Source organism: Hyperolius riggenbachi, chromosome 2, assembly GCF_040937935.1.
Source record: "Hyperolius riggenbachi isolate aHypRig1 chromosome 2, aHypRig1.pri, whole genome shotgun sequence".
Classification (NCBI taxonomy): Eukaryota; Metazoa; Chordata; class Amphibia; order Anura; family Hyperoliidae; genus Hyperolius; species Hyperolius riggenbachi.
This window is the reverse complement of record NC_090647.1, coordinates 440,009,404-440,036,951: the sequence shown is the minus strand read 5'-3', so window position 1 is coordinate 440,036,951 and position 27,548 is coordinate 440,009,404. Positions and strand designations below refer to the sequence as shown.

Genomic DNA, 27,548 nt, shown 5'->3' with positions numbered 1-27,548 from the left:
TTGAAAATGTAACTTTTTGACTGAAAATAAAATTATGAGACTCTTTTCTATAATACTAATGTTTGATTCAACGTTAGTGCTACACATACAATCCCTTATAAGTTTAATTTCAAATAAGGCAGTGAGCTATGGAAAATCTCTCCAGTCACATAAGTACAATGTATTAATGTTTTGCATTAGGTACTGTATGCTTATGTGTTCTGCAGACATTACGTAAGAGATCTTTTCAGTAATATTTTGCTGTTGTACCACACAGGAGTGAAAGCCCGAAGGCCGAGGTGGGAATCAGTACTGTATCCAGCACTCCAGACAGAGACTCATCAGATAAGAGCAATGACATTGGTAAGTCCTGGACGTGTTCCTGTCAGGTTATAAATATCTCCAGCAGAGTCCCTGCTCTGTCATACGTGCTGACAGATTCATGCACATCCTAAATACCAGCCTACATATTGCCTTTTAATAACCCTCTGCAGAGCTTGTAGCGTTTTATATCAAGCGCTGCACTGTAAACAAACATCAGAACACAGTCCTGGCAGAGCATGCTTGTATTACGGCTGTGGCCTTATTTACAAAAGTCTACAATTTGTGAATTATTATAAAAAAAATTTTTTTGTGCATGTCGTTTAAATTTCCTTGAACCTCCGTACTTTATTCTTGTAAGGTATTTTCTTTAAAACATGTTTTTGTACACACCAGTGATACTAAATAGGAACTGTATTTTTTTCTTTTTTTTTTTTTTTTGCTTCAGTGTCACTTTAATGTTTCCCAGAAAAACCTGTCATTGCAATTACATTTTAGTCAGTCGGGGAATACAAACAAAAAGTTTTACTCTTTCACAGTAGGACGGTGCGTTAGTGCAACGCATATAGACTTTAACTTGGATGTTATTGTGCGTTATTTAAAGCTGCGTTCAGTGTTATGATGTCTTTCTTTTCGCGTCTCTGGGTGCGCCATTTTCGTCGCACAGTGATGACTATAAATTAAAAAACATTACTGATCATGTGCAACACAAATAACGCAGCAGATTCATTGCTAAATGCACAGCATGCAGCACTCTCTAATAACGCTACACATTACACACAAACGCAATGTGTGCACTGTGAATGTCGCACAGACTTAGTATTGCTCTGCGTTAGTCTGCGTTGAAACATTTTCTAACGTGCGACTTTAACGTCAAACTGTGAAAGAGGCCTTACTTCCAATAAAAAAAAAGTTTTTCCTCATGTTTGCTAAACCTGAGCTTGTACTGCCATTGTCTGCCAGATCTAAAGTAGCATACACCTAACGATTTTCCTGCCGAAATACAGAAGATTAGATCACTGTGATCGAATCTGCTGTGAAATTGTTGCGCAAACGCTGACAGAACGATCGATTTCCGTCCGAAATCAATCGTTCACGTCGATTTCCGTCGATCTGTCCGTGCAGAAGATTTTGCTCGATCGCCAGTGGGTCGGGAGTGCATCGATAGCAGTGTTCGAATGCCCAACGACCGACGCTACCGGAAATACATTACTTGCTCCGGCCGGCGTGTGTCCCCTGGTCTCTGCTGTCCCTACTCCGTGCTCGGCTCCTCCAGCTTCACTGAACTTCCTGTCCCGGCAGGAAGTTTAAACAGTAGAGCGCCCTCTACTGTTTAAACTTCCCTGGCAGGAAGTTCAGTGAAGCTGGAGGAGCCGAGCACAGAGAAGAAGACGGCGGAGAACAGGGGACACACGCCGGCCGGAGCAGGTAATGTATGTGGCGGAAGGGGGCGGCGGCAACGACAGCTTCACAGATTGTGATCGGTTTCATGCCGAAATCGATTCACAATCTGTTTGCAGTAAAGGCAGCTAATACGATCCCTCTCTGATCAAATTCGATCAGAGAGGGATCTATCTGTTGGTCGGATCTGATGGCAAATCGACCAGTGTATGGCTACCTTTATGAGTCCAAATAACAAAAAAAAAGTTAAGTACCTGAATTTAATTTGAATGCATGGAGACGCCATCCGCGCCCTCCGTGCCGTTCCGCTGGGTCGCCGCAGTTCAATAGTCCCCCCGGGCCGCTCCCGACCCCACAGCCCGGGTCGGGTTCTCCTGCCTCCACTAAAATGGCCGCCGGAGCTGGCCGCGGCTGCGCAGTCCGCATAGACGCGAGTGCGGCTGCGCAGCTCTAGAACCTCCCCCGATCCACGCTACAGGAGACAGCCTGTATGGTAGGGCAGGGAAATGTCTGCTCCCTGCATCGCACCTCTCCTAGAGCAGAATTACAGCAGGACTAGCAAATCAAAAGCTTCCAGCAGAAGCCCTTGAATAGCTATATGTTACAGCATGAGCCATCACTTGATATAATGTTGAATGGCCATGAGAACACAGCAAACCTAGAAGGTGGATGGGTTGTTTGCCTACATTGCTGACTCTGCATCACTAGTACTCATTGAGATGACATGATGTAAAGCCCCATACAATTTTTTATTCGATTCGATGCAATCCGACATGTCCGATTGGGATTCGATTCATTTTTCCATTGTTCTGTTCGTTCGGACATGTCGGATTGAATCGAATACATGAATCAAATTGAATCGAATCGCTTAAAAAATTGTATGGTGTAGATGGGTCTTAAAGGTGCATACACACGCACTACTTCCGCCAACGACGGGTCCGTCAGACCCTCCCGCTGGGCGGCCGTTCAGCCGACAGTAGTGTGTGTGTACGCGCTGTCGGCAGACTGATGAGGCTGTTTCTGAACGATCCGCTCAGCGTGTGTACGCACCTTTAGACTGTTCTTGCATTTCTTCTGAGTAGTGATGTGAAAAAATCATCTCCTAATTGTGTCCCACCCAAGAGGCAGCATCTGGGATTAGCAAATCAAAGTTTCTAGCACATGATCCATTCAACCAGTAGGTGTATTCATTACTCAGATTGCTGGCCTCAACTTCCTGCCTCATTGGTGATAATGGTTATGATGTTAGAAGAATGGTTCACTGATCACTACTGCCGAGTTAGAATATACAGCAGAACAGAGTGTGAAGTGTGGTAGGTTCAATGGGAAATACTATAGGAGAAATGGAAGTGTCAGCTCCAAACAAGAGATATGTAGTAAGTGTAATAAATGAAATAGAGGAACTACAAAGAAAATAAATGTGTTACTTGATCCTATACCCCCCCCCCCCCCCCCCTCCCGGCCTGTCTCCAATGCTTGTATGTTTGTTGTTTATTAATGAGAGCTCCATGAGACCCAGAACATATAGGAGTCTCAGGAAGGAGTTCATGGAAGCCAGCTCTGTACAGAAATTAGAATTTGGGTCTACTGTATGTATCTGGTGAAAGCCTTACCTTTGGTGGTTGGTGGAGGATTATGTTATTTCAGGAAATGGACACGCAGCATCAGAAACTTATTTATCAGACTGTCTTGAGTCATGCTGATCCGTTTGCTTAGATTATTTTGTTACTGTTACAGGACTGCTTGTGGATAAAATTGTATTAACTCCGTAGCACTACCGCTGTATAATTGACATATTAATTATGATGTCTTGTATTGAACAACAAGATAACATTTGAATAAGTTTCAAAGTCTTATCTTCCTAATCAGCAAATGCAAGGAACACATGTTAATGGTGAATATTAAATCACAGTTTTAAAAAAATGAATCAGAAAGGAATACTTTATTGAACTGTACTGCATTAATCCAAACAATTATAGATAAAGCAGCAGACAAACATGAAAGAGCCCCCACCCAGCAGATCAGAAAAATACATACAAAATACACTTTAAAGTTGTGTGCACTATAACATATGAAGCTAATGGGAAAAAAATAAATATAGGCATAAGTGGACACATTGTTTCCGAATGGTGCATAAATATCTCAAAGCCCAAAATGATAAGCAAGTATCACCAACATTGGTGTAACTAAAATGCCGCTCCATTTAATGCCGCTCCTATTGGATATAACCCATTACAAAAGTCAATGCTCAATCTCTTTACAAAGCATATGAGTATTTCTTGGTTACACACATTTGAGTAATGAACGTATGCAAGGATTTTGCTAAACACTTCAGTTATAAATCCTCTGTGGATGAGAAGGTGATTGGAGTTTGTGGCGCAAAGGAGACAAATTACACCCCCAGTTCTGGCCTGTAGCTGGGCAGAGAAGACCAAATAGAGCAATATGCCTGCAGCCCCCAATGCTAGAAAACTCAGGCCACAACAGAGTACATAGCAATGCATGGCCAGACAATCACATCCTGCCCCAAGTCCTGCCCACAAAACCTCTCGCAGCTGAGTCCTGCCCAGATCCACCTCATGCGTTTACACTGATACCAGCTGATCCAGCACAAAGCATGCTGAATGCAACACAAATTTACTAACATGATCAAGAAACCACCAATAGTGACTTTGATATAATCGTATAGCAGAAGGATTCACTTCTGATCAGTGGACAATCTAACCATTTTGACTGGATAGTCAGGAGTGAATGCTGCGCCATGTGTACACGATCCAGGACATGATCCCTAGTGCAACACCTCAGGGCCTCAGGTCCTTTATGCATGCCAAGTTCCATCTACTGTGTGTGCAAGGATTTAGATTCTCTAACAGATTCAGGTAATACTGTCATTTAGCTATGTCCACACACAGCAGATGCCTGGAGAACACGTGTGACAGGTTGACTTAACCTGTAACTTTGCCGGTGCCTTGTCTCAGCTGGATTGCTCCTACAGCTTCAGGAAATACCCAAACGAACACAAGAGAAGGCACACCACTGGCTGCAAACAATTTTGCTGTATTCAGAACAAGTGCAAACTACATGTTACGGATATTACATCCTTCTTCAGGTGTTAACCACTTGAGGACCGTGGGCTTTACCCCCCTTAACCACCTTAGCGGTATGGACGAGCTCAGCTCGTCCATTACCGCCAGAGGGTGCTGCTCAGGCCCTGCTGGGCCGATTTTGATCAAATAAAAAGCAGCACACGCAGCCGGCACTTTGCCAGCCGCGTGTGCTGCCTGATCGCCGCCGCTCTGCGGCGATCCGCCGCGAGCAGCGGCGACAGAGGGTCCCCCTAGCCGCCTGAGCCCTGCGCAGCCGGAACAAATGGTTCCGGCCAGCGCTAAGGGCTGGATCGGAGGCGGCTGACGTCGGCTGACGTCCATGACGTCACTCCGCTCGTCGCCATGGCGACGAGGTAAGCGAAGAAACGGAAGGCCGCTCATTGCGGCCTTCCGTGTTACTTCTGGCCGCCGGAGGCGATCAGAAGAACACCTCCGGAGCGCCCTCTAGTGGGCTTTCATGCAGCCAACTTTCAGTTGGCTGCATGAAATAGTTTTTTTTTTATTAAAAAAAAAAACCCTCCCGCAGCCGCCCTGGCGATCTTAATAGAACGCCAGGGTGGTTAAGGACCGGCCACTTTTTTTTCCATTCAGACCACTGCATCTTTCACGGTTTATTGCTCGCTCATACAACCTACCACCTAAATGAATTTTGGTTCCTTTTCTTGTCACTAATAAAGCTTTCTTTTGGTGCTATTTGATTGCTCCTGCGATTTTTACTTTTTATTATATTCATCAAAAAAGACATGAATTTTGGCAAAAAAATGATTTTTTTAACTTTCTGTGCTGACATTTTTCAAATAAAGTAAAATTTCTGTATACATGCAGCGCGAAAAATGTGGACAAACATGTTTTGATTTAAAAAAAAACATTCAGTGTATATTTATTGGTTTGGGTAAAAGTTATAGCGTTTACAAACTATGGTGCAAAAAGTGAATTTTCCCATTTTCAAGCATCTATGACTTTTCTGACCACCTGACATGTTTCATGAGGGGCTAGAATTCCAGGATAGTATAAATACCCCCCAAATGACCCCATTTTGGAAAGAAGACATCCCAAAGTATTCACTGAGAGGCATAGTGAGTTCATAGAAGATATTAATTTTTGTCACAAGTAAGCAGAAAATGACACTTTGTGACAAAAAAAAAAAAAGTTTCCATTTCTTCTAACTTGCGACAAAAAAAATGAAATCTGCCACGGACTCACCATGCCCCTCTCTGAATACCTTGAAGTGTCTACTTTCCAAAATGGGGTCATTTGTGGGGTGTGTTTACTGTCCTCGCATTTTGGGGGGTGCTAATTTGTAAGCACCCATGTAAAGCCTAAAGGTGCTCATTGGACTTAGGGCCCCTTAGCGCAGTTAGGCTGCAAAAAAGTGCCACACATGTGGTATTGCCGTACTCAGGATAAGTAGTATAATTTGTTTTGGGGTGTATTTTTACACTTACCCATGCTGGGTGGGAGAAATATCTCTGTAAATGACAATTTTTTTATTTTTTTTACACACAATTGTCCATTTACAGAGATCTTTCTCCCACTCAGCATGGGTATGTGTAAAAATACACCCCAAAACACATTATACTACTTCTCCTGAGTACAGCGATACCACATGTGTGGCACTTTTTTGCACCCTAACTGCGCTAAGGGGCCCAAAGTCCAATGAGTACCTTTAGGATTTCACAGGTCATTTTGAGAAATTTCGTTTCAAGACTACTCCTCACGGTTTAGGGCCCCTAAAATGCCAGGACAGTATAGGAACCCCACAAATGACCCCATTTTAGAAAGAAGACACCCCAAGGTATTCCGTTAGAAGTACGGTGAGTTCATAGAAGATTTTATTTTTTGTCACAAGTTAGCGGAAAATGACACTTTGTGACAAAAACCAATAAAAATCAATTTCCGCTAACTTGTGACAAAATTTCTCAAAATGACCTGTGAACTCCTAAAGGTACTCATTGGACTTTGGGCCCCTTAGCGCAGTTAGGGTGCAAAAAAGTGCCACACATGTGGTATCGCCGTACTCGGGAGAAGTAGTACAATGTGTTTTGGGGTGTATTTTTACACATACCCATGCTGGGTGGGAGAAATAACTCTGTAAATGGACAATTGTGTGTAAAAAAATCAAAAGATTGTCATTTACAGAGGTATTTCTCCCACCCAGCATGGGTATGTGTAAAAATACACCCCAAAACACATTATACTACTTCTCCCGAGTACGGCAATACCACATGATTGGCACTTTTTTGCAGCCTAACTGCGCTAAGGGGCCCAAAGTCCAATGAGTACCTTTAGGATGTCACAGGTCATTTTTGTTTCAAGACTACTCCTCACGGTTTAGGGCCCCTAAAATGCCAGGGCAGTATAGGAACCCCACTAATGACCCCATTTTAGAAAGAAGACACCCCAAGGTATTCCGGTAGGAGTATGGTGAGTTCATAGAAGTTTTTATTTTTTTGTCACAAGTTAGCGGAAATTGATTTTAATTGTTTTTTTTTTCACAAAGTGTCATTTTCCGCTAACTTGTGACAAAAAATAAAATCTTCTATGAACTCACCATACTCCTAACGGAATACCTTTGGGTGTCTTCTTTCTAGAATGGGGTCATTTGTGGGGTTCCTATACTGCCCTGGCATTTTAGGGGCCCTAAACCGTGAGGAGTAGTCTTGAAACAAAAATGACCTGTGAAATCCTAAAGGTACTCATTGGACTTTGGGCCCCTTAGCGCAGTTAGGCTGCAAAAAAGTGCCAATCATGTGGTATCGCCGTACTCGGGAGAAGTAGTATAATGTGTTTTGGGGTGTATTTTTACACATACCCATGCTGGGTGGGAGAAATACCTCTGTAAATGACAATTGTTTGATTTTTTTTACACACAATTGTCCATTTACAGAGAGATTTCTCCCACCCAGCATGGGTATGTGTAAAAATACACCCCAAAACACATTATACTACTTTTCCTGAGTACGGCGATACCACATGTGTGACACTTTTTTGCAGCCTAGGTGCGCTAAGGGGCCCAACGTCCTAATCACAGGTCATTTTGAGGCATTTGTTTTCTAGACTACTCCTCACGGTTTAGGGCCCCTAAAATGCCAGGGCAGTATAGGAACCCCACAAGTGACCCCATTTTAGAAAGAAGACACCCCAAGGTATTCCATTAGGTGTATGGCGAGTTCATAGAAGATTTTATTTTTTGTCACAAGTTAGTGAAAAATGACACTTTGTGGAAAAAAAAAACAAAAATCAATTTCCGCTAACTTTTGACAAAAAATAAAATCTTCTATGAACTCGTCATACACCTAACAGAATACATTGGGGTGTCTTTTTTTTTAAATGGGGTCAGTTTGTGGGGTTCCTATACCGCCCTGGCATTTTACGGGCCCAAAACCGTGAGTAGTCTGGAAACCAAATGTCTCAAAATGACTGTTCGGGGGTATAAGCATCTGCAAATTTTGATGACAGGTGGTCTATGAGGGGGCGAATTTTGTGGAACCGGTCATATGCAGGGTGGCCTTTTAGATGACAGGTTGTATTGGGCCTGATCTGATGGATAGGAGTGCTAGGGGGGTGACAGGAGGTGATTGATGGGTGTCTCAGGGGGTGGTTAGAGGGGAAAATAGATGCAATCAATGCACTGGGGAGGTGATCGGAAGGGGGTCTGATTGATGAGTGGCAGTGACAGGGGGTGATTGATGGGTGGCAGTGCCAGGGGGTGATTGATGGGTGGCAGTGCCAGGGGGTGATTGATGGGTGATTGACAGGTGATTGACAGGTGATCAGTGGGTTATTACAGGGAAGAACAGGTGTAACTAATGCACTGGCGAATTGATAAGGGGGGGGTCTGAGGGCAATCTGAGCGTGTAGGCGGGTGATTGGGTGCCCGCAAGGGGCAGATTAGGGTCTGATCTGATGGGTAACAGTGACAGGTGGTGATAGGGGGTGATTGATGGGTAATTAGTGGGTAATTAGTGGGTGTTTAGAGGAGACAATAGATGTAAACACTGCGCTTGGGTGGTGTCGGATCTGCGGGCGATCTATTGGTGTGGGTGGGTGATCAGATTGCCCGCAAGGGGCAGGTTAGGGGCTGATTGATGGGTGGCAGTGACAGGGGGTGATTGATGGGTGGCAGTGACAGGGGGTGATTGATGGGTGATTGACAGGTGATCAGTGGGTTATTACAGGGAAGGACAGATGTAAATAATGCCCTGGCGAATTGATAAGGGGGGGGGGTCTGAGGGCAATCTGAGCGTGTAGGCGGGTGATTGGGTGCCCGCAAGGGGCAGATTAGGGTCTGATCTGATGGGTAACAGTGACAGGTGGTGATAGGGGGTGATTGATGGGTAATTAGTGGGTGTTTAGAGGAGAGAATAGATGTAAACACTGCGTTTGGGTGGTGATCTGATCTCGGATCTGCGGGCGATATATTGGTGTGGGTGGGTGATCAGATTGCCCGCAAGGGGCAGGTTAGGGGCTGATTGATGGGTGGCAGTGACAGGGGGTGATTGATGGGTGGCAGTGACAGGGGGTGATTGATGGGTGATTGACAGGTGATCAGTGGGTTATTACAGGGAAGGACAGATGTAAATAATGCCCTGGCAAATTGATAAGGGGGCGGTCTGAGGGCAATCTGAGCGTGTAGGCGGGTGATTGGGTGCCCGCAAGGGGCAGATTAGGGTCTGATCTGATGGGTAACAGTGACAGGTGGTGATAGGGGGTGATTGATGGGTGATTGATGGGCAATTAGTGGGTGTTTAGAGGAGAGAATAGATGTAAACACTGCGTTTGGGTGGTGATCGGATGTCGGGTTTGCGGGCGATCTATTGGTGTGGGTGGGTGATCAGATTGCCCACAAGGGGCAGGTTAGGGGCTGATTGATGGGTGGCAGTGACAGGGGGTGATTGATGGGTGATTGACAGGTGATTGACAGATGATCAGGGGGGATAGATGCATACAGTACACAGGGGGGGGTGATCTGGGGAGAATCTGAGGGGTGGGGGTGATCAGGAGGGGGCAGTGGGCAGGGGGGGGATAAAAAAAAATAGCGTTGACAGATAGTGACAGGGAGTGATTGATGGGTGATTAGGGGGGTGATTGGGTGCAAACAGGGGTCTGGGGGTGGGCAGGGGGGGGGGGGTCTGAGGGGTGCTGTGGCCGATCTGGGGCAGGGGGGGGGAGAAATCAGTGTGCTTGGGTGCGACATAGGGTGGCTGCAGCCTGCCCTGGTGGTCCCTCGGACACTGAGACCACCAGGGCAGGAGGCAGCCTGTATAATACACTTTGTAAACATTACAAAGTGTATTATACATTTTGTATGCGGCGATCGTCGGGTTAACATCCCGCCGGCGCTTCCGTATGGCCGGCGGGATGTTGCGGCGGGTGTACGGAGACAGGCGCCGGCGGAGGATCGCGTCACGGATGACGCGATCGCTCCGCCCATGCCCTTACAAGGACCGCCGCCTCTGTGGGTGAGCTGGTCCTTGCGGGCTCCACTTCCCGGCCGCCCCTGTGCGTTAGGCGGTCGGGAAGTGGTTAAACAGCAAATGAATGTACATACACCATTATAAGTACTCAAGAGAGGGCCACCACACCCAACATAAGTGGCTCCACCCCCTCCCCCTTAACCCATTGTCCAGTGTCCATCAAAAAACATCCACCTCACGGTCATATGGCAGTCCATATCGGCTACCAATGAAAAAGCAAAAAACTGACCCGTTATCCAGGCACTTCCGACAATGGACTGCCACTGACCCACCTATAAAAAAACATACAATCAATAGCATGTAAATGCCGGCAACATTCAAATCATAGATAACAAATACTGTAATTTAGCAATGCACTGACGAGTTGTTGTTTTTTTCAATTCGCTTTAGAAACAGGTGCTAACATACCGTAATTTGAAAAATCGGCTAAAGCTATTCCAGGATGAGAATTTATTTTATGATCAAAGTCAACCTGCTTATCATTCAGTACATGTGCTCTCATGTCATTTTAATCAATGTATGCTTATGAAGTGTCCAGACATAGTCATTCCCTGAATCATCTATTACCACTCAAAGCATATTTTAAAGCCACATGGATCAAACCATCCACAAGTTTCAGTCACAAGTGAAATTGTTGCTTCATATCATAAATTGGTTCAGAAATAAAATAAATCGGTGCTGTTAAATCAAATTATATTTCTTGTTTTAAATTTAGAAAGCCCTTCCCATCCTGATCTGTTAAATAGAGAAAAACTGAAATAAAGGAATCAATATACATTCCCACACCTCTAGGGAGGTAATCAGAACTCAGGAATGTAACTAAAGGCCCATACACACGTCGGATTTTAGCGAACGACCCGTCGTTTGAACGTTCCGTCGTTCGGACGTTTTCACGTCAAATCCGACGTGTGTACCCGGCGGATCGTTGGTAACCAGTCTTATCACCCGAACGATAGTCTGTACACACGTCGGATTTGACGCGAAAACGTCCGAACGACGGAACGTTCAAACGACGGGTCGTTCGCTAAAATCCGACGTGTGTATGGGCCTTAAGACACATTGGCCCCTTACCTTACCTACCGTTGGTGACCCTCACAGCCGGGTGCCAATCTTGCAAGAATAGTGTGGCCATCATAATCTTCACACCTATAACAAGTGTAGCCACAAAACTACCTGATCTGGATGGACCCCTTTATCAGAAGGAGGGAAGTTGAGGCCCCCTCACAGCTCTGGGCCACCCTGCGGGGCTGTTACCTTGTAGTTACACCCCTGTCAGATTACTTATCTGACCACTCATTTTTCAGCTAAGGATAAGGTATTTGCCATCATTTTTTATTTGAATATCGGAAACAGTAATAGGAGTTGAAGATTATTATTATAAAGTAAAGCTGAAGTGATTGGAATATTGAGACAGCCATGTTAACTTATCTTGAGGAAAATGGCAGTTTCCTGTCTTTTATTTTGATGTCTTGGCTTTAGTAGTGAGTGAGATCTCACAGATTCACGCAGCCAGTGGAGACAGAGTGCAGTCAGAACTCTAATCTGCATACATGTAGGTCACTCATTCAGAGTAATAGCAAAAAAGGATCAGCCAATTAGGCTATGTTCACAGTGGGGTGTTGCAGAACAATGAAACAATCTTATTGTAAAGTACAGTTGCAATGCATAACCTGTACGATGTTCACAGTGTGGCCAGTATGGTGAGATCTAATGCTGGGGATACACGGTACGTTTCTCTACCGTGTATCGAGCAGCTGATCCGGCCAGCTGATAATATTCAGCTGGTCCGATCACGCTGCTCGACCCCCGCCCACTCGATCCCCGCCAGTGGGCAATGGCAGGGAATCGAGCAGCTGATAAGGAGCGCTGGCGAGGACGAGCGGTAATCGATCCGCGCGGTCAAGCGGGGACGCTGCGGGGGCCAATCCGGCGGCTAATTGGCTGCCGAATCGACCCGTGTATTCCCAGCATAACGCTGTGTGGCATCCCAATGCACCGCATGTAGTGCATTACTGCATAACGCGCGTGTTAACAGTGACAGTGAAGCATACTTATCACTGACTGTATACTGCACTGTATACACCGCTACGGTCATATAACGTGTGGTGTGACGTTTTTGTTTCGTTGCTTTCCTGTTTTTACAGGAAACCCAATGCAGCTCCCACTGTGCATGTAACCTTAACCTTTTTTTAGGAAATATATAGTAGTGTATTCCATATTTCTCTTTAAATAAGATCCCTATAGCTTTCTAGCATCATTCAGTAGTATTTGGATACTACACTTGTACACTGCAAATAAACCGGTTTCTCCCATGTGCTGAATGCAATATCACCTCCACTATCATTAGGCAGCGCATTTTCATCCATGACTTTTCCTTATTACTATTATTAGTCATAGGAGATAATGTAAGACTCACTGGTGAGTGTGCTAAGCTAGACTCTGCTGGGGAGGCAAGTTCTCTGGTGTAAACAGATCATGAAAGAGATGATGACATTTGTCACTTCTCCAATATCATCTGCTTCGGTCAGTCAATAGAGTAGCAGCTACTCTGTTCCTCTGCAGCTACGAGCAGCGGGAGACCCAATCTTTTTGCCTTGTGTGCCAGGTAAGATTTTATTGCATCGCCCTGGCAGCACCCAAGCTTAAATCTGAATATAATTACATTTTTTAGCACCATACCTCAGTAGTACTGATGATAGGAACTCAAGTAAGAACAGTTGGAACATAGAACCTGGCAGTCTTTAGTCCTAGCCCTGTTCTTATTAACATTGTCTGAGTTCATTCATGTTTGAATGTGTGAGACGAGCACTATAGCTTGTGCAGTAATTCCTCAATTTATGCAAACAAAGCAGCCTTGCAGATTAGTGAAGGGGATTCCTTGTAGTGATGGGGAGGGGAGGGGCTTATGTAATCCCCTTACCAGATATACAGCTTTAGCAACATGTGACGTAACACTACCCAGTGAGGCTATATGTAGTATTTAATGTTGCCTGTTAGATTTTGTTGTTGTTGTTGTTGCATTTTAGGCGTATTATGAGAGTAAAAAACATTATTTTATTCTGTAATGTCTTCTGCTTCTGTTTATGTCATTATGGTTGATATCATTTATTTCTGGAGAGTTATTGCTTTTATCTCTTTTCATAAAAGGAAATAAGAGTTGCTGTCAGTTGACACATTTTGTATTCGGTTTCGTAAATTAATTTTTCCACGCGCCTTGCAAATAATTTATAGCCACAGATGTCATTCTGCAATTGGATGCTGATCGGAGAGATATCTCAGCTGAATAGCACTGGGAATTTGTAATTTAGTTTTATGTCTGGAAAGTGCCAGTCAGATCGGCTATCATTCAGTCATGCAGATAACATCAACACAAAACACAGGGCTGTTACAGGGCCGGGCATGTTTTAGGGAGCAGAATCAGCCGTTTTATGGGCATTATACTAAGAATGTGCCAGTGTTCATACCAATTTAACTGTCATTCCTCTGCAGTCCAGGAGTGTAGAGAAACTGGCAATGACATATGTCAGAAGACTCACTCACAGTCAGCATTGTGAATCATGCTGCTAAATTAATTCAAATTAATTCAATAAACTTTATGCTTTTTTGGTATTTTTGCTTCTGCATTTTAGTTACTTGTTGCTTTTAGGTCAAAAGTGTTTGTTAGATTGTATAGAACTTCATTAGTCTGGGTTAATTTACCAGACTGACAGTCTTCTTTTTCAGTGTGCATGTCTGTAAATTATAGTTTTGAATGTTCAAGCTACAATGGGGCTCCCGGGACAAAAGACAAAAGTAACTAGGGAGTCCCCCCTAGCAACGCCCAACACCCATCCCCCCCCCCCAAAGCCCCTGAGCCAACTCAAAGGACCTATCCGTCCCACTACACTATCAGCCACACAAAATCATTAGGTGTCCATTATATGTCCCCAGAAGCATTCTTGGGAACCCCATTGTTTCCCTCCTAATTTTGTACACACATTGGGGTCTTACCTAATCCAGGCAGGACACAGGAGGCAGCACCATGCTCTACACTCCGGACTTCTCCCCACGGCTCTTCTCTTCCTCACTCCCTGCAAGCATGTATGGGGTCACCACACCATAGCTGGAGGGGAGGGGACGCACACCTTGGGGGCCCCTACAGGCTCTGGGGCCCTGGGGCAAGTACCCCTTTTGCCTCCATGGAAGTGCCAGTCCTAATTATAAGGAGCTAATTAGGAAAGGTAGAAGATTATTCATTTGGTTCCAAGTTAAAATGCAGTTAAAATTGTTAAAGTAATGCCACAATTTTCCAAAAGATTAAGGCTAGGTTCACATTTGGCATTACATTCCCTCTAACACCAGGAATGCAACGCACCAGGTAATCTCCACATTGCATCACAGTGAAGCATACAGTCAATGAAAAGTATGATTTACTGTTACTAATAATGTGCGCATTTGTGGTAATGATGCTACATGCCGTTATGATGCAATACACCTGCCACATGCTCAACGTCGCATAGGTGGTGCATTGTAGTGCGGCAAGCCGAGTTACAAAGCGGCCGTTATGACCACTGTGAATGTAGCCTTACTGTATAAAAAAAATATATTGAACACTCAACTCCCAAGTGTATGGAGGCTAGGGGCCATTCAAAATGACAGTTTTCTGCTGTAGCCCCGCCCATTGAGTGAGGTGCAGTTCCTCACAGCCTGATTTGTCCTGAGAACTGTGAGAAGCTTGTGTTGACATTGTACTGGTTGCACTGTGATACAATTTAATAATTAACGTAGTAGGAGGTGCACTAGTGGAGTACCACGGCCACGAGTGCACGCTACGCTGACAGGACCACGCGCAGCATGCTAGCACTAATATTAACCCGCATTATATGTGCGTGGTAGGTTTAATGAATTAAGCCCAATGTCTCTCTGTTGCTCCATTTGAGCAATGAATGAGCTGGGAAATTTGGGTGCAGGGTGAAGCCAAAAAACATCTCACTCTGCTGTGGCAAATTTCCCCACGGTGTTAATTACTAGTCCTTCTCCAAACTGTCGTTCAGTGGGGTAAGACGCAATTTGGCTTCCAGCTATTGCTGGCTGCTAAATTATGCTGTTTTTATTGTAATGTTGGCACTGCCTTTTGACATTGCCCACATTATTCACTAAGCGCCACATTACGGCCTATGGCGGCGCCCAAATCTTGCCGGACGCACGGCGCCTTTTTAACTTGACTCCCCATTTGAAGCCTGCAGTGTGTTGTCTGTTATTATTTATGTCACTGTGTATCGCTGGGCAGGCATAGTGTACCTGCAGGGGACTTGGCAGTGACTGACCAGGTTCATAGGGACCATTTTTGATGTTCAGTAGATGGGAAATATTTGCATTTTTAGGATATTGTGTATCTTACAGCTCCACACTGAAGATCACATCTGAGCATGATTGTGCACCCTGCAGATACCCAGACATTGATAGTAGATCAATCCACTTCCTCTATTTTCTATCCCTTGGGCTGAGCCATGAGTGACCTGCAGGTGCTCCAAGCATTCCATCTGGCCAGATTCACTTTTCTACATCAGGTGGCTTTTCTACATTATATGCACTATATTATGCTATACTGCCTGTTTGGGAAAATTGTCAGCTACAGGGACTTCATAAAGAGTACAGAAATGCAGTTTAATGTAAGTTGGTTCTCAGATCTTTGTGTAACTTGAATTATCACCGATCTGCATTAATACTTAAGCTTCTCGGCCTTCGCCAATTCAATGGCAGTTATATTGGAAGACACACAAAAGGGCACAAAAAGGTCGACCTACATTAATTTTTCTGTGAAACTTTGCGGTGTTGAGCTGTGAGAACTGTATGGAAATGAGCGCAGTGAGTAGGTGTGTTGGTTAATCAGAGCAGAACAAAACTTCCAGTCTTCTTAATATCATTGAGTTTCCTTCAGGGCTTTTAATCTAAATCACTTTATTTGAGGTGAATACACACCATGGTGGACCTTAATAAGTTAGAGAATAACAGACCTGCGTTTCTGACATAACTATTAGTGGTGGACAAATCCAACAGGGGGCCCCTGTGCAGAATAAATCGAGGGGCCCCATGTGAGTGGCCATAATCACAACAGATTATGGTTGGATCCAAATAATGTTGATAACCTAAAAGTACATGAATCTAGGTTACATTCTGTAGGCACTGTGTGAATGTAGCACACATTCCATACTTGTGTATGATTGGGCCACAGGCAAATATCACGGTTCCTCCTGGGTTTCAGAGATAAATACACAGATAAGAGCCTACAGAATAATTATGCCCTAACTGTGGTGCAGCTGTATGGGCCCTAGAGGGCGTTAGGCCCTGTGTGACTGCATAGCCTGCACGGGCCCATGTCTGCCTCTGATAACTACAGCCTTAGCAGTCCACACAGATACTATGGAGTCTGTCAGTTCCAGGTACAGTGAGGGCCTAATTGTCAGTTAACTTTTGCCTCTTCATGGTACAATCGGATTACACAACTTGCCCAATGTGCCCATGGGGGTTTCACTAATATGCAAAGCTGCTCAGGAAAGTAGTCTATTCCCATTTTCCTGTCAGAATTCAATCTTTTAGACTGAAAAATAAGATGCTTCTAAAGACAAATCTACAGGTCACTAAAAACAGCAACAAACATTTTTACCACATGGAGCAAAAATAATCACTACAGGGCCTGTACAGACGTAGACATTTAGTACAGTGACTGCACATTCAACAATGTAGGCATCTACATAAGGACCGGGCTTGTTTTGCTTGATCTGTGCTGCGTGGGCTCTCCAGCCCGCAGCACAGATCGTGAATGTGGCAGGGCGATCAGACTTCCCCCCTTTTTTCCCCACTAGGGGAATGTCCTGCTGGGGGGGGGGGGGTCTGATCGCCGCCGCTCTGTGTGGCCGAGCGGGGGGCTCCTCAAAGCCCCCCTCCGCAGTGATTCCCAGCCTCCCTGTCCTGATCGCCATCCTGTGCCGCCCATAGGAAGGAGGGGAGGGAGCTCCCCTCCTTCCTATGGGCGGCACAGGACGGCGATCCGTCCTGCGCCGCCTCTGATAGGCTTCAGCCTATCAGATGCCGGCGATCCCCGGCCAATCAGAGGCCAGGGATCGCCGATCTCCTTTACGACGCTGCTGCACAGCAGTACCGTATGATGTAAACACAAGGGATTTCTTTCCCGCGTGTTTACATTTAGCCTACGAGCCGCTGTTCATGGAGACACCTTCTGTGAACTGACATGGAAAGGCTGCTCGTTCGATGCTGCTCGTTTCCATGTAGAACCACTTACGACCTGAATACTTGACTCTTTCTTTGCGTATGAAATTATCCACAAATTCATATTTTCAGAAACCAACAGAAAACATGCATTTTCCCAGGCCAATACAGTGAAAATCACAAACCACAATTGCAATCACAGACATGAAAAAAATGCACCAAAAATCACGTGCTGCAAAAGTGCAAAAATCATGATCTCCTCGTAGTTTGTTTTTTTGATTTGTAGTGAAAAATGCCCAAGGGTCAAGGACTGTAAAGTGTTTCTGAAAAGGCCAAGAAGGCCCGGGCTTTTGGCGGCTGCAGCCCAAGGGAGCACCTGAACATGAGAGAGGCGTGGTTACATATGAAATAGGAGGCTGACAATGCGGAGCAATAGAAAAACAGAGGCTGAAGTTCAAGGGAGCTGTTAAAAAAAGAGAGGGGCGTCAGTACATGGATAATACACATCGGAGAAGAAACTGCACATGGAAAGGGTGGGGCGCTTCTGCACATGAAAATGGAGCCAAAGCACAGAATTAGGGGCACAAATGCATAAATCTGGTCTTGGTATTTACTATTAACAATACTATTAACAAAGTGAGCATGGTGGTTCAATATGTACTGGGTTAACCACTTAACGACCGGCTAACGCCGATAGGTGGCGGCATCTCATATTTGTATACAATGGATGGCTCTTGTTATAGAGCTCTGGATGCCCCTGATCTGTGCTTATTAGGTCTTTGGTGGCAAACCAATTTTGTTTGGCCATTCCTTAGGTCAGGCAAAGTAGTTTGAGGAGCGTGTGGAATCATGTTCCCTGTGGCCAGAGGAAATGACATCATAACAATAAACTGTCCACAGTTTTTTTTCCTATACTTCTAACACAAATGCAAAATTAAAAAAAGATGCAGCAGACAGAGCATGTGTTTGTATTCAGGCACAAATCTCACTGCGAAAGTGGAAATGGATGGCCATGTTTGCTATTTTATTGCTTCCTATTTTATTGCACATGTCCATGCGATCAGCAAATCACAACAAAATTCATGCAGTGCAAAATAGGCCTGGGAAAGACTTTTAATAGTCAGTGTACTTATGTACACCCTAATTATGTGACCCTCTGGCAATTAAAGAAAAATAGTAGTAAGGGGAAAAAAATAAATAAATACATTTGTTTTTAATAGACATTCATATGCACAGAGGGAAATACTGGTTGCTTGGCAGTTGAAAACAGCTGTTATTTCCCACAATGCAACAAGGTTCACAGAAAGGAAACTGTCATGACCATGGTCCTGACATCATAATGTGGGAGGGGATTCACCACAATATCAAGCACACAGGCTGACCACCCGGAGCATTCTATGATATATGTGGTTTGGCTTGAAATGCCCTCTTTGAATTGGGTCCTGTATGTCCTGAAGAGGCGTGTCATACAGGTAATACAGCTGTAGACCAGACTAGCTGTAACGTGGCAAATAAAGAAGCTTGATTGGAGAGTGCCGGAGTCCACAGCTTCTTTTGTTGACCTCTGTGAATCAGCTCCATTTGCTCCTGTTTCATGCCAATTATGCTTGTATAAAATTTGAGTTATTCACCACCCTGTGGATATAAGCAAGTAGCAGCCATATTTTTCTGACCTCAGTAACCTAACTAACTTATGTGTGTCAGTAAGTAGCGCTCCCAGAGAATAATATTCCTCACCCATTTTCCACAGACAATAATGAAAGGTGTATACAGGATGTATGGAGCTATATACATGACTATTTACAATAAAGTGATGGAGAATAGAAGTCGGTGTTATGTACATTGTGTGGTACTGTGCCGTAGCTTATGCTGTGCTTTAAGTGAACTTGAACTCTTGCACAGGACTGAAGGAAAACATAGAAAAATGCACCCCCTGTATGCATTTAGAGAGTTTGGCCTGTCTAATCCCCCCTCATCTGTGTCTAATCACAAGTTGTAATTTGATCTTTCCCCGTATCACTAGACTGTCACAGCAGAGATGGCAGATAAGCTCATTGGAAAGCACAGGATGTTAACAATATGTCTGCTTCCATGAATCAGGAAGTAGAAACGATGCAGATTTATTGCAGGATTTGTATCAGCTGTAACAAAGACATGTTTTTGTTTAAAAGTTATTATGCTGTTGTGCATCTTTTAGAGCAGATGGGAAATTCTGAGTTCAGGTTCACTTTTATAGTAAGAAAAAAAGGCCAGAAGATAGAGGGTGAAAAAGGGAGTGGATTTTGGAACCATGTAAATTATTTGAAGGGAATACTATGTCTTAGGAGCTCAATCATCTAAGTTTTGAATCAGGATGATACCATTTATTGGCTAACTTACAGATAAATAAAAAGTAAGCTTTCGGCTAATAAGCCTTCATCGGGCTTGGTTCCTGCACGGTACAACACTGTACAGGCTCAGTCATGTGATCTCAAACTGAGATTTCAAGCCTTGCATACTGTCTCATATTAATGGTGTTATGGTTCCATCTTTAAATGATGCTTCTCTTTTCCATTCATTTTCCATATTTCAAGCTTTCCTCATTTGCTACTCTTTACCATGGGTAACTACTCTTCTTCCATTGATGAGGGTAAGACTTTCTCACCTCTTTTCTGTGCAGAGAGTGTCTTAGCTTTAGAATGCATGCCTTCACTGCCTACTGTTACTGCCCTTCTCAGTGCCGGCTCTCCAGTATATCGCCATAAGCTTTCCATACTATCACATGGAATACTGTCAGTCTCCCTCAGTGGAACGGTTACACCCTAGCGTAGATGGATGCTGTCTGTAGTTATAGCTTGAAGACTGGTCCATACCAGGACTGTTAATATCAAACTGGAAGAGCAATTTCAGATTTGCTTCATATATTTTATGTTATTTCATGCTTCTACCCATTCTAGGGACAAACATTTCATTATTTAGGTACAAGTCTCCTTCCCAATGTGAGATCTAAAGCAATATACGGCTTTCAGCGTTGTGATGGTAAAGGCACTTAGGACAAACTGTCCTTGTACAATTATTAGTTAAGTATAAAAAGTGTAGCTGGCAGCATTTAGAAGGGATTTCATTAATTTTGGTTGCTATTAACCTGCCTGTGAGCATGATTACAATCACTAACTACGATTATGTTAAATGTAAGGTTATTTGCTGGCACTAACAAAGTATCTTACACAAAGAAAGCGATACCATGAGGAGATCTCTACATTGTCCCCGGCTGGTTACATAACTAATAACACCACTAAAGGTGTTAGAAAGCACAGGCAATAGCCCCAAGTATCTGCAGACACAAGTTGGAATGCTGGGAGCACTTACTTTTTCCTGTGTAAGCCAATGGTCTATCTGTAATCTTACTCCAATCCCGATGTGCCTATGCAATCAATCACAATCTGATTGATCCTACCACAAAAAAGCAAATCAAGCAATAAAAGCAGGAGTTCTATTGAAAAACCCTGGACCTGCAGCATTACACTGATACAGCACCATGCTATGGTCATCTATCAACTACCACTCCTGCCCCCAATGGATGGAATTTATCCATTAGGTCCAATCGATTTCAGATCAGAGGTGAACAAACATTTTAGGGCAATCAGTAACTGGCAGATTCCATCACAGTGACTGGGAATTGAACTAAAAAATTGATACATGTATAGGTAGCTTAAGAAAGAGCCCCCCTCCCCCCCACACGCACACATTGACCCCTTTATATATACAGTATCCTGCTGACATACAACAGTGGTGACCTAATCCAGCTGTTGGTGCTACAGGTCTGTACTACACACCTTAAAACACTTTCTACACACAGAAGTTGCTATTTGTAATTGCCTGGGAATGACCGGAGCAGCAGTTGGTTTGTCTTTGCTAGCTTGGATGCCCGGTTTTTGTGTGCACATCTGAAACTGTAGTGAAAATAACAAAATAAATAAAATAGCTTACTGTATGTTTTATAATATCCATGGATAAATTAAGTCATTGTTTACCCGTTGTAAAATATTTCCTCACTCCATTTTTCATTCTGAAATTGATCACCGGCAGCAATATCTTTAGTCCTGTCAGATGATCTCTGCAGAATGTTTGTGTATTGAAGGTTCTGAAGCCAGTAGAAACTATACATGGTCTCCTAGAATGCTGGGAGGAGGGTAGAAGGGTTAGACTTCTGCAAACAGCCTAGCCTAAGAATCACTGGTACTGCAGGGATGCATACCAATATACAGCAATCTATAGATATATAAAGTGTTTCTGATGCTGAAACCAGGGAAATTAACATAAAAGGTGGGCATCTTGAATAATTTACTGCAATCTACTAAATGTCACTACAGTGCCTTAAAGTAGAGTGACCAGATTTTTGTGGGCCCAACCTGAAACGGGGAGGGGGGGGGGCAATAAGTGGGGGGACTGAGGAGCGCGCAGTGACGAAGACTGGGGGCGGGGGGTTGCGGCGCGCGCAGCGGCGAAAAATGGGCGTGGCCATGACATTGTATGGGCGGAGCTAACGTAATGATGTAACAGCGAGGCATAAGAAAGCAGTGTTTACGCCATGATGTGGTCAAATGAGACTTTGCTTCATGGGTGTGCAGAAACTGTGTGATGCTAATAGTATACCGAAACCCCAAAGCAGCAAACATAGCCATCTATGACCATTAAATAATAAATGCAGTAACAGTTACACCGGACACCAGAAAATAAACGCAATGGGCAACATGTCAGCACAAAATAAACGCAATGCGGGCAACATGTCAGTATAAAATAAACGCAATGCGGACAAACATGTCAGTACAAAATAAACGCAATGCGGGCAAACATGTCAGTACAAAATAAATGCAATGCGGGCAAACATGTCAGTACAAAATAAACGCAATGCGGGCAACTTGTCAGTACAAAATAAACGCAATGCGGGCAACTTGTCAGTACAAAATAAACGCAATGCGTGCAACATGTCAGTACAGTATAAACGCAATGCGGGCAACATGTCAGTATAAAATAAACGCAATGTGGGCAACATGTCAGTACAAAATAAACGCAATGCGGGCAAACATGTCAGTACAAAATAAACGCAATGCGGGCAACATGTCAGTACAAAATAAACGCAATGCGGGCAAACATGTCAGTACAAAATAAACGCAATGCGGGCAACATGTCAGTACAAAATAAACGCAATGCGGGCAAACATGTCAGTACAAAATAAACGCAATGCGGGCAAACATGTCAGTACAAAATAAATGCAATGCGGGCAAACATGTCAGTACAAAATAAACGCAATGCGGGCAAACATGTCAGTACAAAATAAACGCAATGCGGGCAAACATGTCAGTACAAAATAAACGCAATGCGGGCAAACATTTCACCAGAAAATTAACGCAATGCGGGCAAACACTTCACCAGAAAATTAAAGCAATGCGGGCAAACATTTCACCAGAAAATAAACGCAATGCGGCCAAACATTTCACCAGAAAATAAACGCAATGCGGGCAAACATTTCACCAGAAAATAAACGCAATGCGGGCAAACATTTCACCAGAAAATAAACGCAATGCGAGCAAACATTTCACCAGAAAATTAACGCAATGCGGGCAAACATTTCACCAGAAAATTAACGCAATGCGGGCAAACATTTCACCAGAAAATTAACGCAATGCGGGCAAACATTTCACCAGAAAATTAACGCAATGCGGGAAAACATTTCACCACAAAATTAACGCAATTCGGGCAAACATTTCACTAGAAAATTAACGCAATGCGGGCAAACATTTCACCAGAAAATTAACGCAATGGGAGCACATTTCACCTGGAAAAGAAAGCATTTACTCACCTGGCAGAAGTCTCCGGCCTCTGACGCGCTGCTCCCGGGACCACCTTCCTCCTTCTCTTGTCTCCTGCGCTGACAGGGCTACGGCAAGATGGCGCCCGAAGCCCTGTACTGGAGACACAAATAGTCTCCAGTACAGGGCACCGGCAGCCATCTTGCCGTAGCCCTGCTCGCCTGCCGGTGTTGGAACAGACACCGGAAGACTAAGGAGGCGGGAGCGGGGCTGCAGGCAATGAACTGGCACGGCGTCTATAGACGCTGCTGCCAGTTCATGAGGATAGAGTGGCCAGAGTCCCGAGGCCGGGACGTCCCGCTACTAAAAGCGGGACGTTTACCGGGGCCTCATGCTGCCTGGGACAGCGGACCCCGAATCCGGGACGCGTCCCGGGCAATCCAGGACGTCTGGTCACTCTACTTAAAGAGAAGCTGTCAACCATACTATCTCAGAAAAAAAAACACATATATAAGTAGATAAATACTTGCTCTACTTACATAACATATGTATTGCACTGTCCACGTTTTGATTTTAGTGATTTTTCTATAGTAAAAAAAAAAGAGAAAATCCTTCTTAGCATTTTTCATTTTTTTTCAAGTGTGGCTATTTTGAAGCCAATCCTGATATAATTTCCTCCCTTAGTCTCCTCTGCATTGTATATGCATTGCCCGCCCTTCACTGTAGAAAGTGCATTGTCTCAGCATGGCCAATCAGAGAGGAGCAGAGGTGTGGGAAGGGAAAACAGGAGGGAAAGAGGCTTCTGCCAATCGGGCTGCATTTGTAGTCTGAGGGGAAATAGAGAAGCAAAAAAGGACAACCCAGTATGCCCTGCAACTTTGTTTTTGCATACCAAATTTTGTATGTACCAAATAAGAGTGAGGTAAACTGGGGAATGATCATTTATCAACAAGAAAAGTAATAATGATTTTAACTTTAGGATTGCCTGGTTAGCATCCTTATTACTTGTTTACCAGATAAAAATAAAGAATTGATTTTTTATTTTTTGCCCAGCAGTTAAGCTTTAAAGAACATGTAATGGTGAGTGAAGGTATTCCTTGCATTAGTTTCTAGAAGAATATTGACTGAAGAAAAGATAATTGTTAAACATAAAGCTGACTCAGGTAGGGCTGATCCAAGTTTTCTCCCAGGTGATATTTTCACATTATAAATAAAATACCAGCAAGCACAAAAATACTCAGAATAATTTTGACAGTACTTATTTGCCTGCTTTTTGGTTCTTTTTCAATTGCAAAGTGCAAAAAAATTATTTTAAACTGAAGTTGGTCCATTATCTCCTTGGAATAATACGTTTTTAATCAGGATTATACCACTTATTTGCTAATTTAGAGATTATTAGTCTGACGAAGGATCAAAAGCCAAAAGCTTTCTCTTATTTATCTCTAGGTTAGCCAATAAATGGTATCATCCTGATTCAAAACTTCTTGTTTTTACTGATGGCTAACACGGTGCAATACTCTGCTATCTCCTACGAGAAAACTAATGGCCCATACTCACGAGGGACTTTTGTCGCCTCAACACGCGGCGCGCGCGTGTTGCGGCGACAGGTCGCCCGTGAGAATGGGCCGTTGCACGCGCGCGCACCCCGAACTGTCGCCCGTCGCTCATGTCGCCGTGCGATTGAAAGTTTCAATCGCATGGCGACAGTCGCCGCCGCACCTCCGCCGCAACTGTCGCTAGTCCGCGTGAGTACGCGGACTAGCGACAGCAACCTCTATTAAAGTATATGGAGCTTCCGGCGGAGGGAGGAGGAACGTCGGCGACAGCTTCCGCCTCGCCGCTGGTCCCTCTTCCGCGTGTGTACGCGGAGGGACGTGGCGAGGAGCTGTTGCCGGCCTGTCGCCCACACGCTCACGTGTGCTGGCGACAGGCAACATTTGCAGCCCGTGAGTACGGGCCATTAGAGAATGAATGAATTGGTTTGGGCCCACAGACTCCTATACTATCGAGCATTATGTTACGTACAAACGTATGAATCATGTTACTCAACCCAATCTTTTATGGTTGTTCCAGACAGTGGCAATATGTTAGTACACATTTCCCTTCAGATCTGGAGTCAGCCTGCTTGGTAAAATTACTTAGCTGAAGTTGAATATATTTGGGAGCTGTTTACAATTATAGCTCTACAGCAGAAGGTCTTCAGCTACGTCTTCCCTCTCTCTCTACATAAGAATGAACATGCATGCTAGCCTGACTAGTCTCTTCTTGTACATATTCACTTCTGTCATGATGGTTATCAGATCATGCTTTCGGTGTCCTCCAACCAGGGTTAAGCTTAGTATACCAATATACCTGATGCAATAGGAGGGAGAGAAAGGATACAATGGCTATATGTCTCAGTCTCTGAAGTGGCTTGTGTTTATTGCACGGGACCAGCTAGAACCATTTATCCAGAACTAAACTAACCACCCAGCAGTCTCAACCAACCAGCACAAATTGCCAGCAATACTCACAGTGGTAAATGCCAGCTTCTAAGGCTGTGTGCTCTGCTGTTCTTGACTGGGTTTCACGGCTCCCCCAGCGTTAATATACTTTCAATTACTGTATTTTAAGATTGAATACAGAGGTCATGGTATGTATATAGTGTGAGATATCGTACTGTATTAGCTGGGCCTATTTTTAACATTGAGTCTCAAGCCACCAGAAAGCACACTTATCCAGCAACAGCCAAACCCCATCAGTGCCAGATTTAGACAGTGAAAGTACTGTATACACTCAGCCAGGAATCAGGACACATACACTTACATAATGGTTCCTGGGGTCCAGCTGGAAGATAAAGCATAGTACCAGAATTAAGGGTCCTCCGATATATTGCCGGGGCGGCACTAGGATTTTTTTTATTGAAAGCGCTATTCAGGTGCTGGATCCACTGGTGGGGTAGCAGTCGACCTGACCTCTGCGCACAGTGGCAAAAAATGGGTGTGTGGAACACAGCGTGACCAAGACAAACGGCCGTCGCTAGGCCCACCTTTGTCCCTCACTCCCACCTCCATATATAGCAACCTGCACAGCTACAATCAAGGTATTTACATGTTGGTTGTATAACTCTAATTGTCACGCTGTTTCATGAACACTTGCAGTAAACCGAATGATATGCACGGAAGGTGCACGCTCTTCTTTCGCTTCCTGCTACAAGATTTGCATACTTTCTTCTTCCAGTCATTAGCGGAGCACACGTCTAGCAAGTAGTGGAATAGAGAGCAGGCTGCTGCAAGTAGATCTGCCACCATTACAAACTTTCTCACGAGGTTTATGATGCACTTAAAGGGGCCACACTTTCTTTTTTCTTGATATAAAAAAAATGGTGTGTCCATGCACTGGAAAGTGGCCATGGTAATGGCAGGGCCAAATGTACATGAACTTAGCAGGGGTGTAATTTGCAGACAGTGGACTTAAGCAGCAAAGCTTTGAATGAAGCCACAACTACCCCCCCCCCCCCCCCCATGGTAGGACATCACACTAGGATTATGGTAGGGGATAGGGATTGGATTGTAGGCTTCCCTGAGGACATGACAGGAATGACATGACTATGTACTCTGTAAATTGCTCCAGCCCAAGTTACCAAGTCTTGTACCCCTTGTAATATAGGTGGCCAGAGATGTTACCCCCCTTCCTCCCCTTGTAAAATAAATGACCAGATGTTGCCCCCTCCCTCCCCTTTCAGTATATAGATGGCCAGAGATGTTTCTCCCCTCCCTTCCCTTGTAGTATATAGGTGACCAGATGCTTTTCCCTCCCCTTGTAGTATATAGGTGACCAGATGCTTTTCCCTCCCCTTGTAGTATATAGGTGGCCAGAGATGTTCACCCTTCTCCTTGTAGTATATAGAAGGCCGGTGATGCTTTTCCCTTCCCTCCCCTTGTAGTATATAGGTGGCCACAGATGCACAGCAGTGGCTGATGAGGAAGGGGAAGAGGAAGCCTTGGCGCTGGAGTAGAGTGTAGAGGTGAGTGAGACTCTCATTGTGCTGGCTGTCTCTTCTCGCTTCCATTTGCCGGTTGCCCTACAATCAATGGAGGTGCTATTGGGCAGCTAGGGGGTGGTATTGCACCAGCAAGCCCCTCTTCTGGTGCCGCCCCAGTATGTTCCAAATACATTCCTGTTCACGATGTGTGTGATTTACTTATACTATACTTCCCTAGACAAATAGCAGAAACGCCATGTACTAAATTCAGTGGTGCTGTGTGTGTGCTGTGTATGCC

At 44.4% G+C, this 27,548-nt stretch overlaps 1 protein-coding gene across 4 annotated transcripts in view; it reads left to right on the top strand.

Annotated features, from left to right (window-relative positions):
- LOC137546931 (SH3 domain-containing kinase-binding protein 1-like) overlaps positions 1 to 27,548 on the top strand; it is a 194,962-nt gene that overhangs the window by 141,449 nt on the left and 25,965 nt on the right. For all 4 annotated transcript variants that reach the window (XM_068269987.1, XM_068269990.1, XM_068269988.1 and 1 more), the window contains one exon: positions 257 to 342. In XM_068269987.1, coding sequence (XP_068126088.1) covers positions 257 to 342 — 86 coding nt within the window. The remainder of the gene's footprint in view (positions 1 to 256; positions 343 to 27,548) is intronic.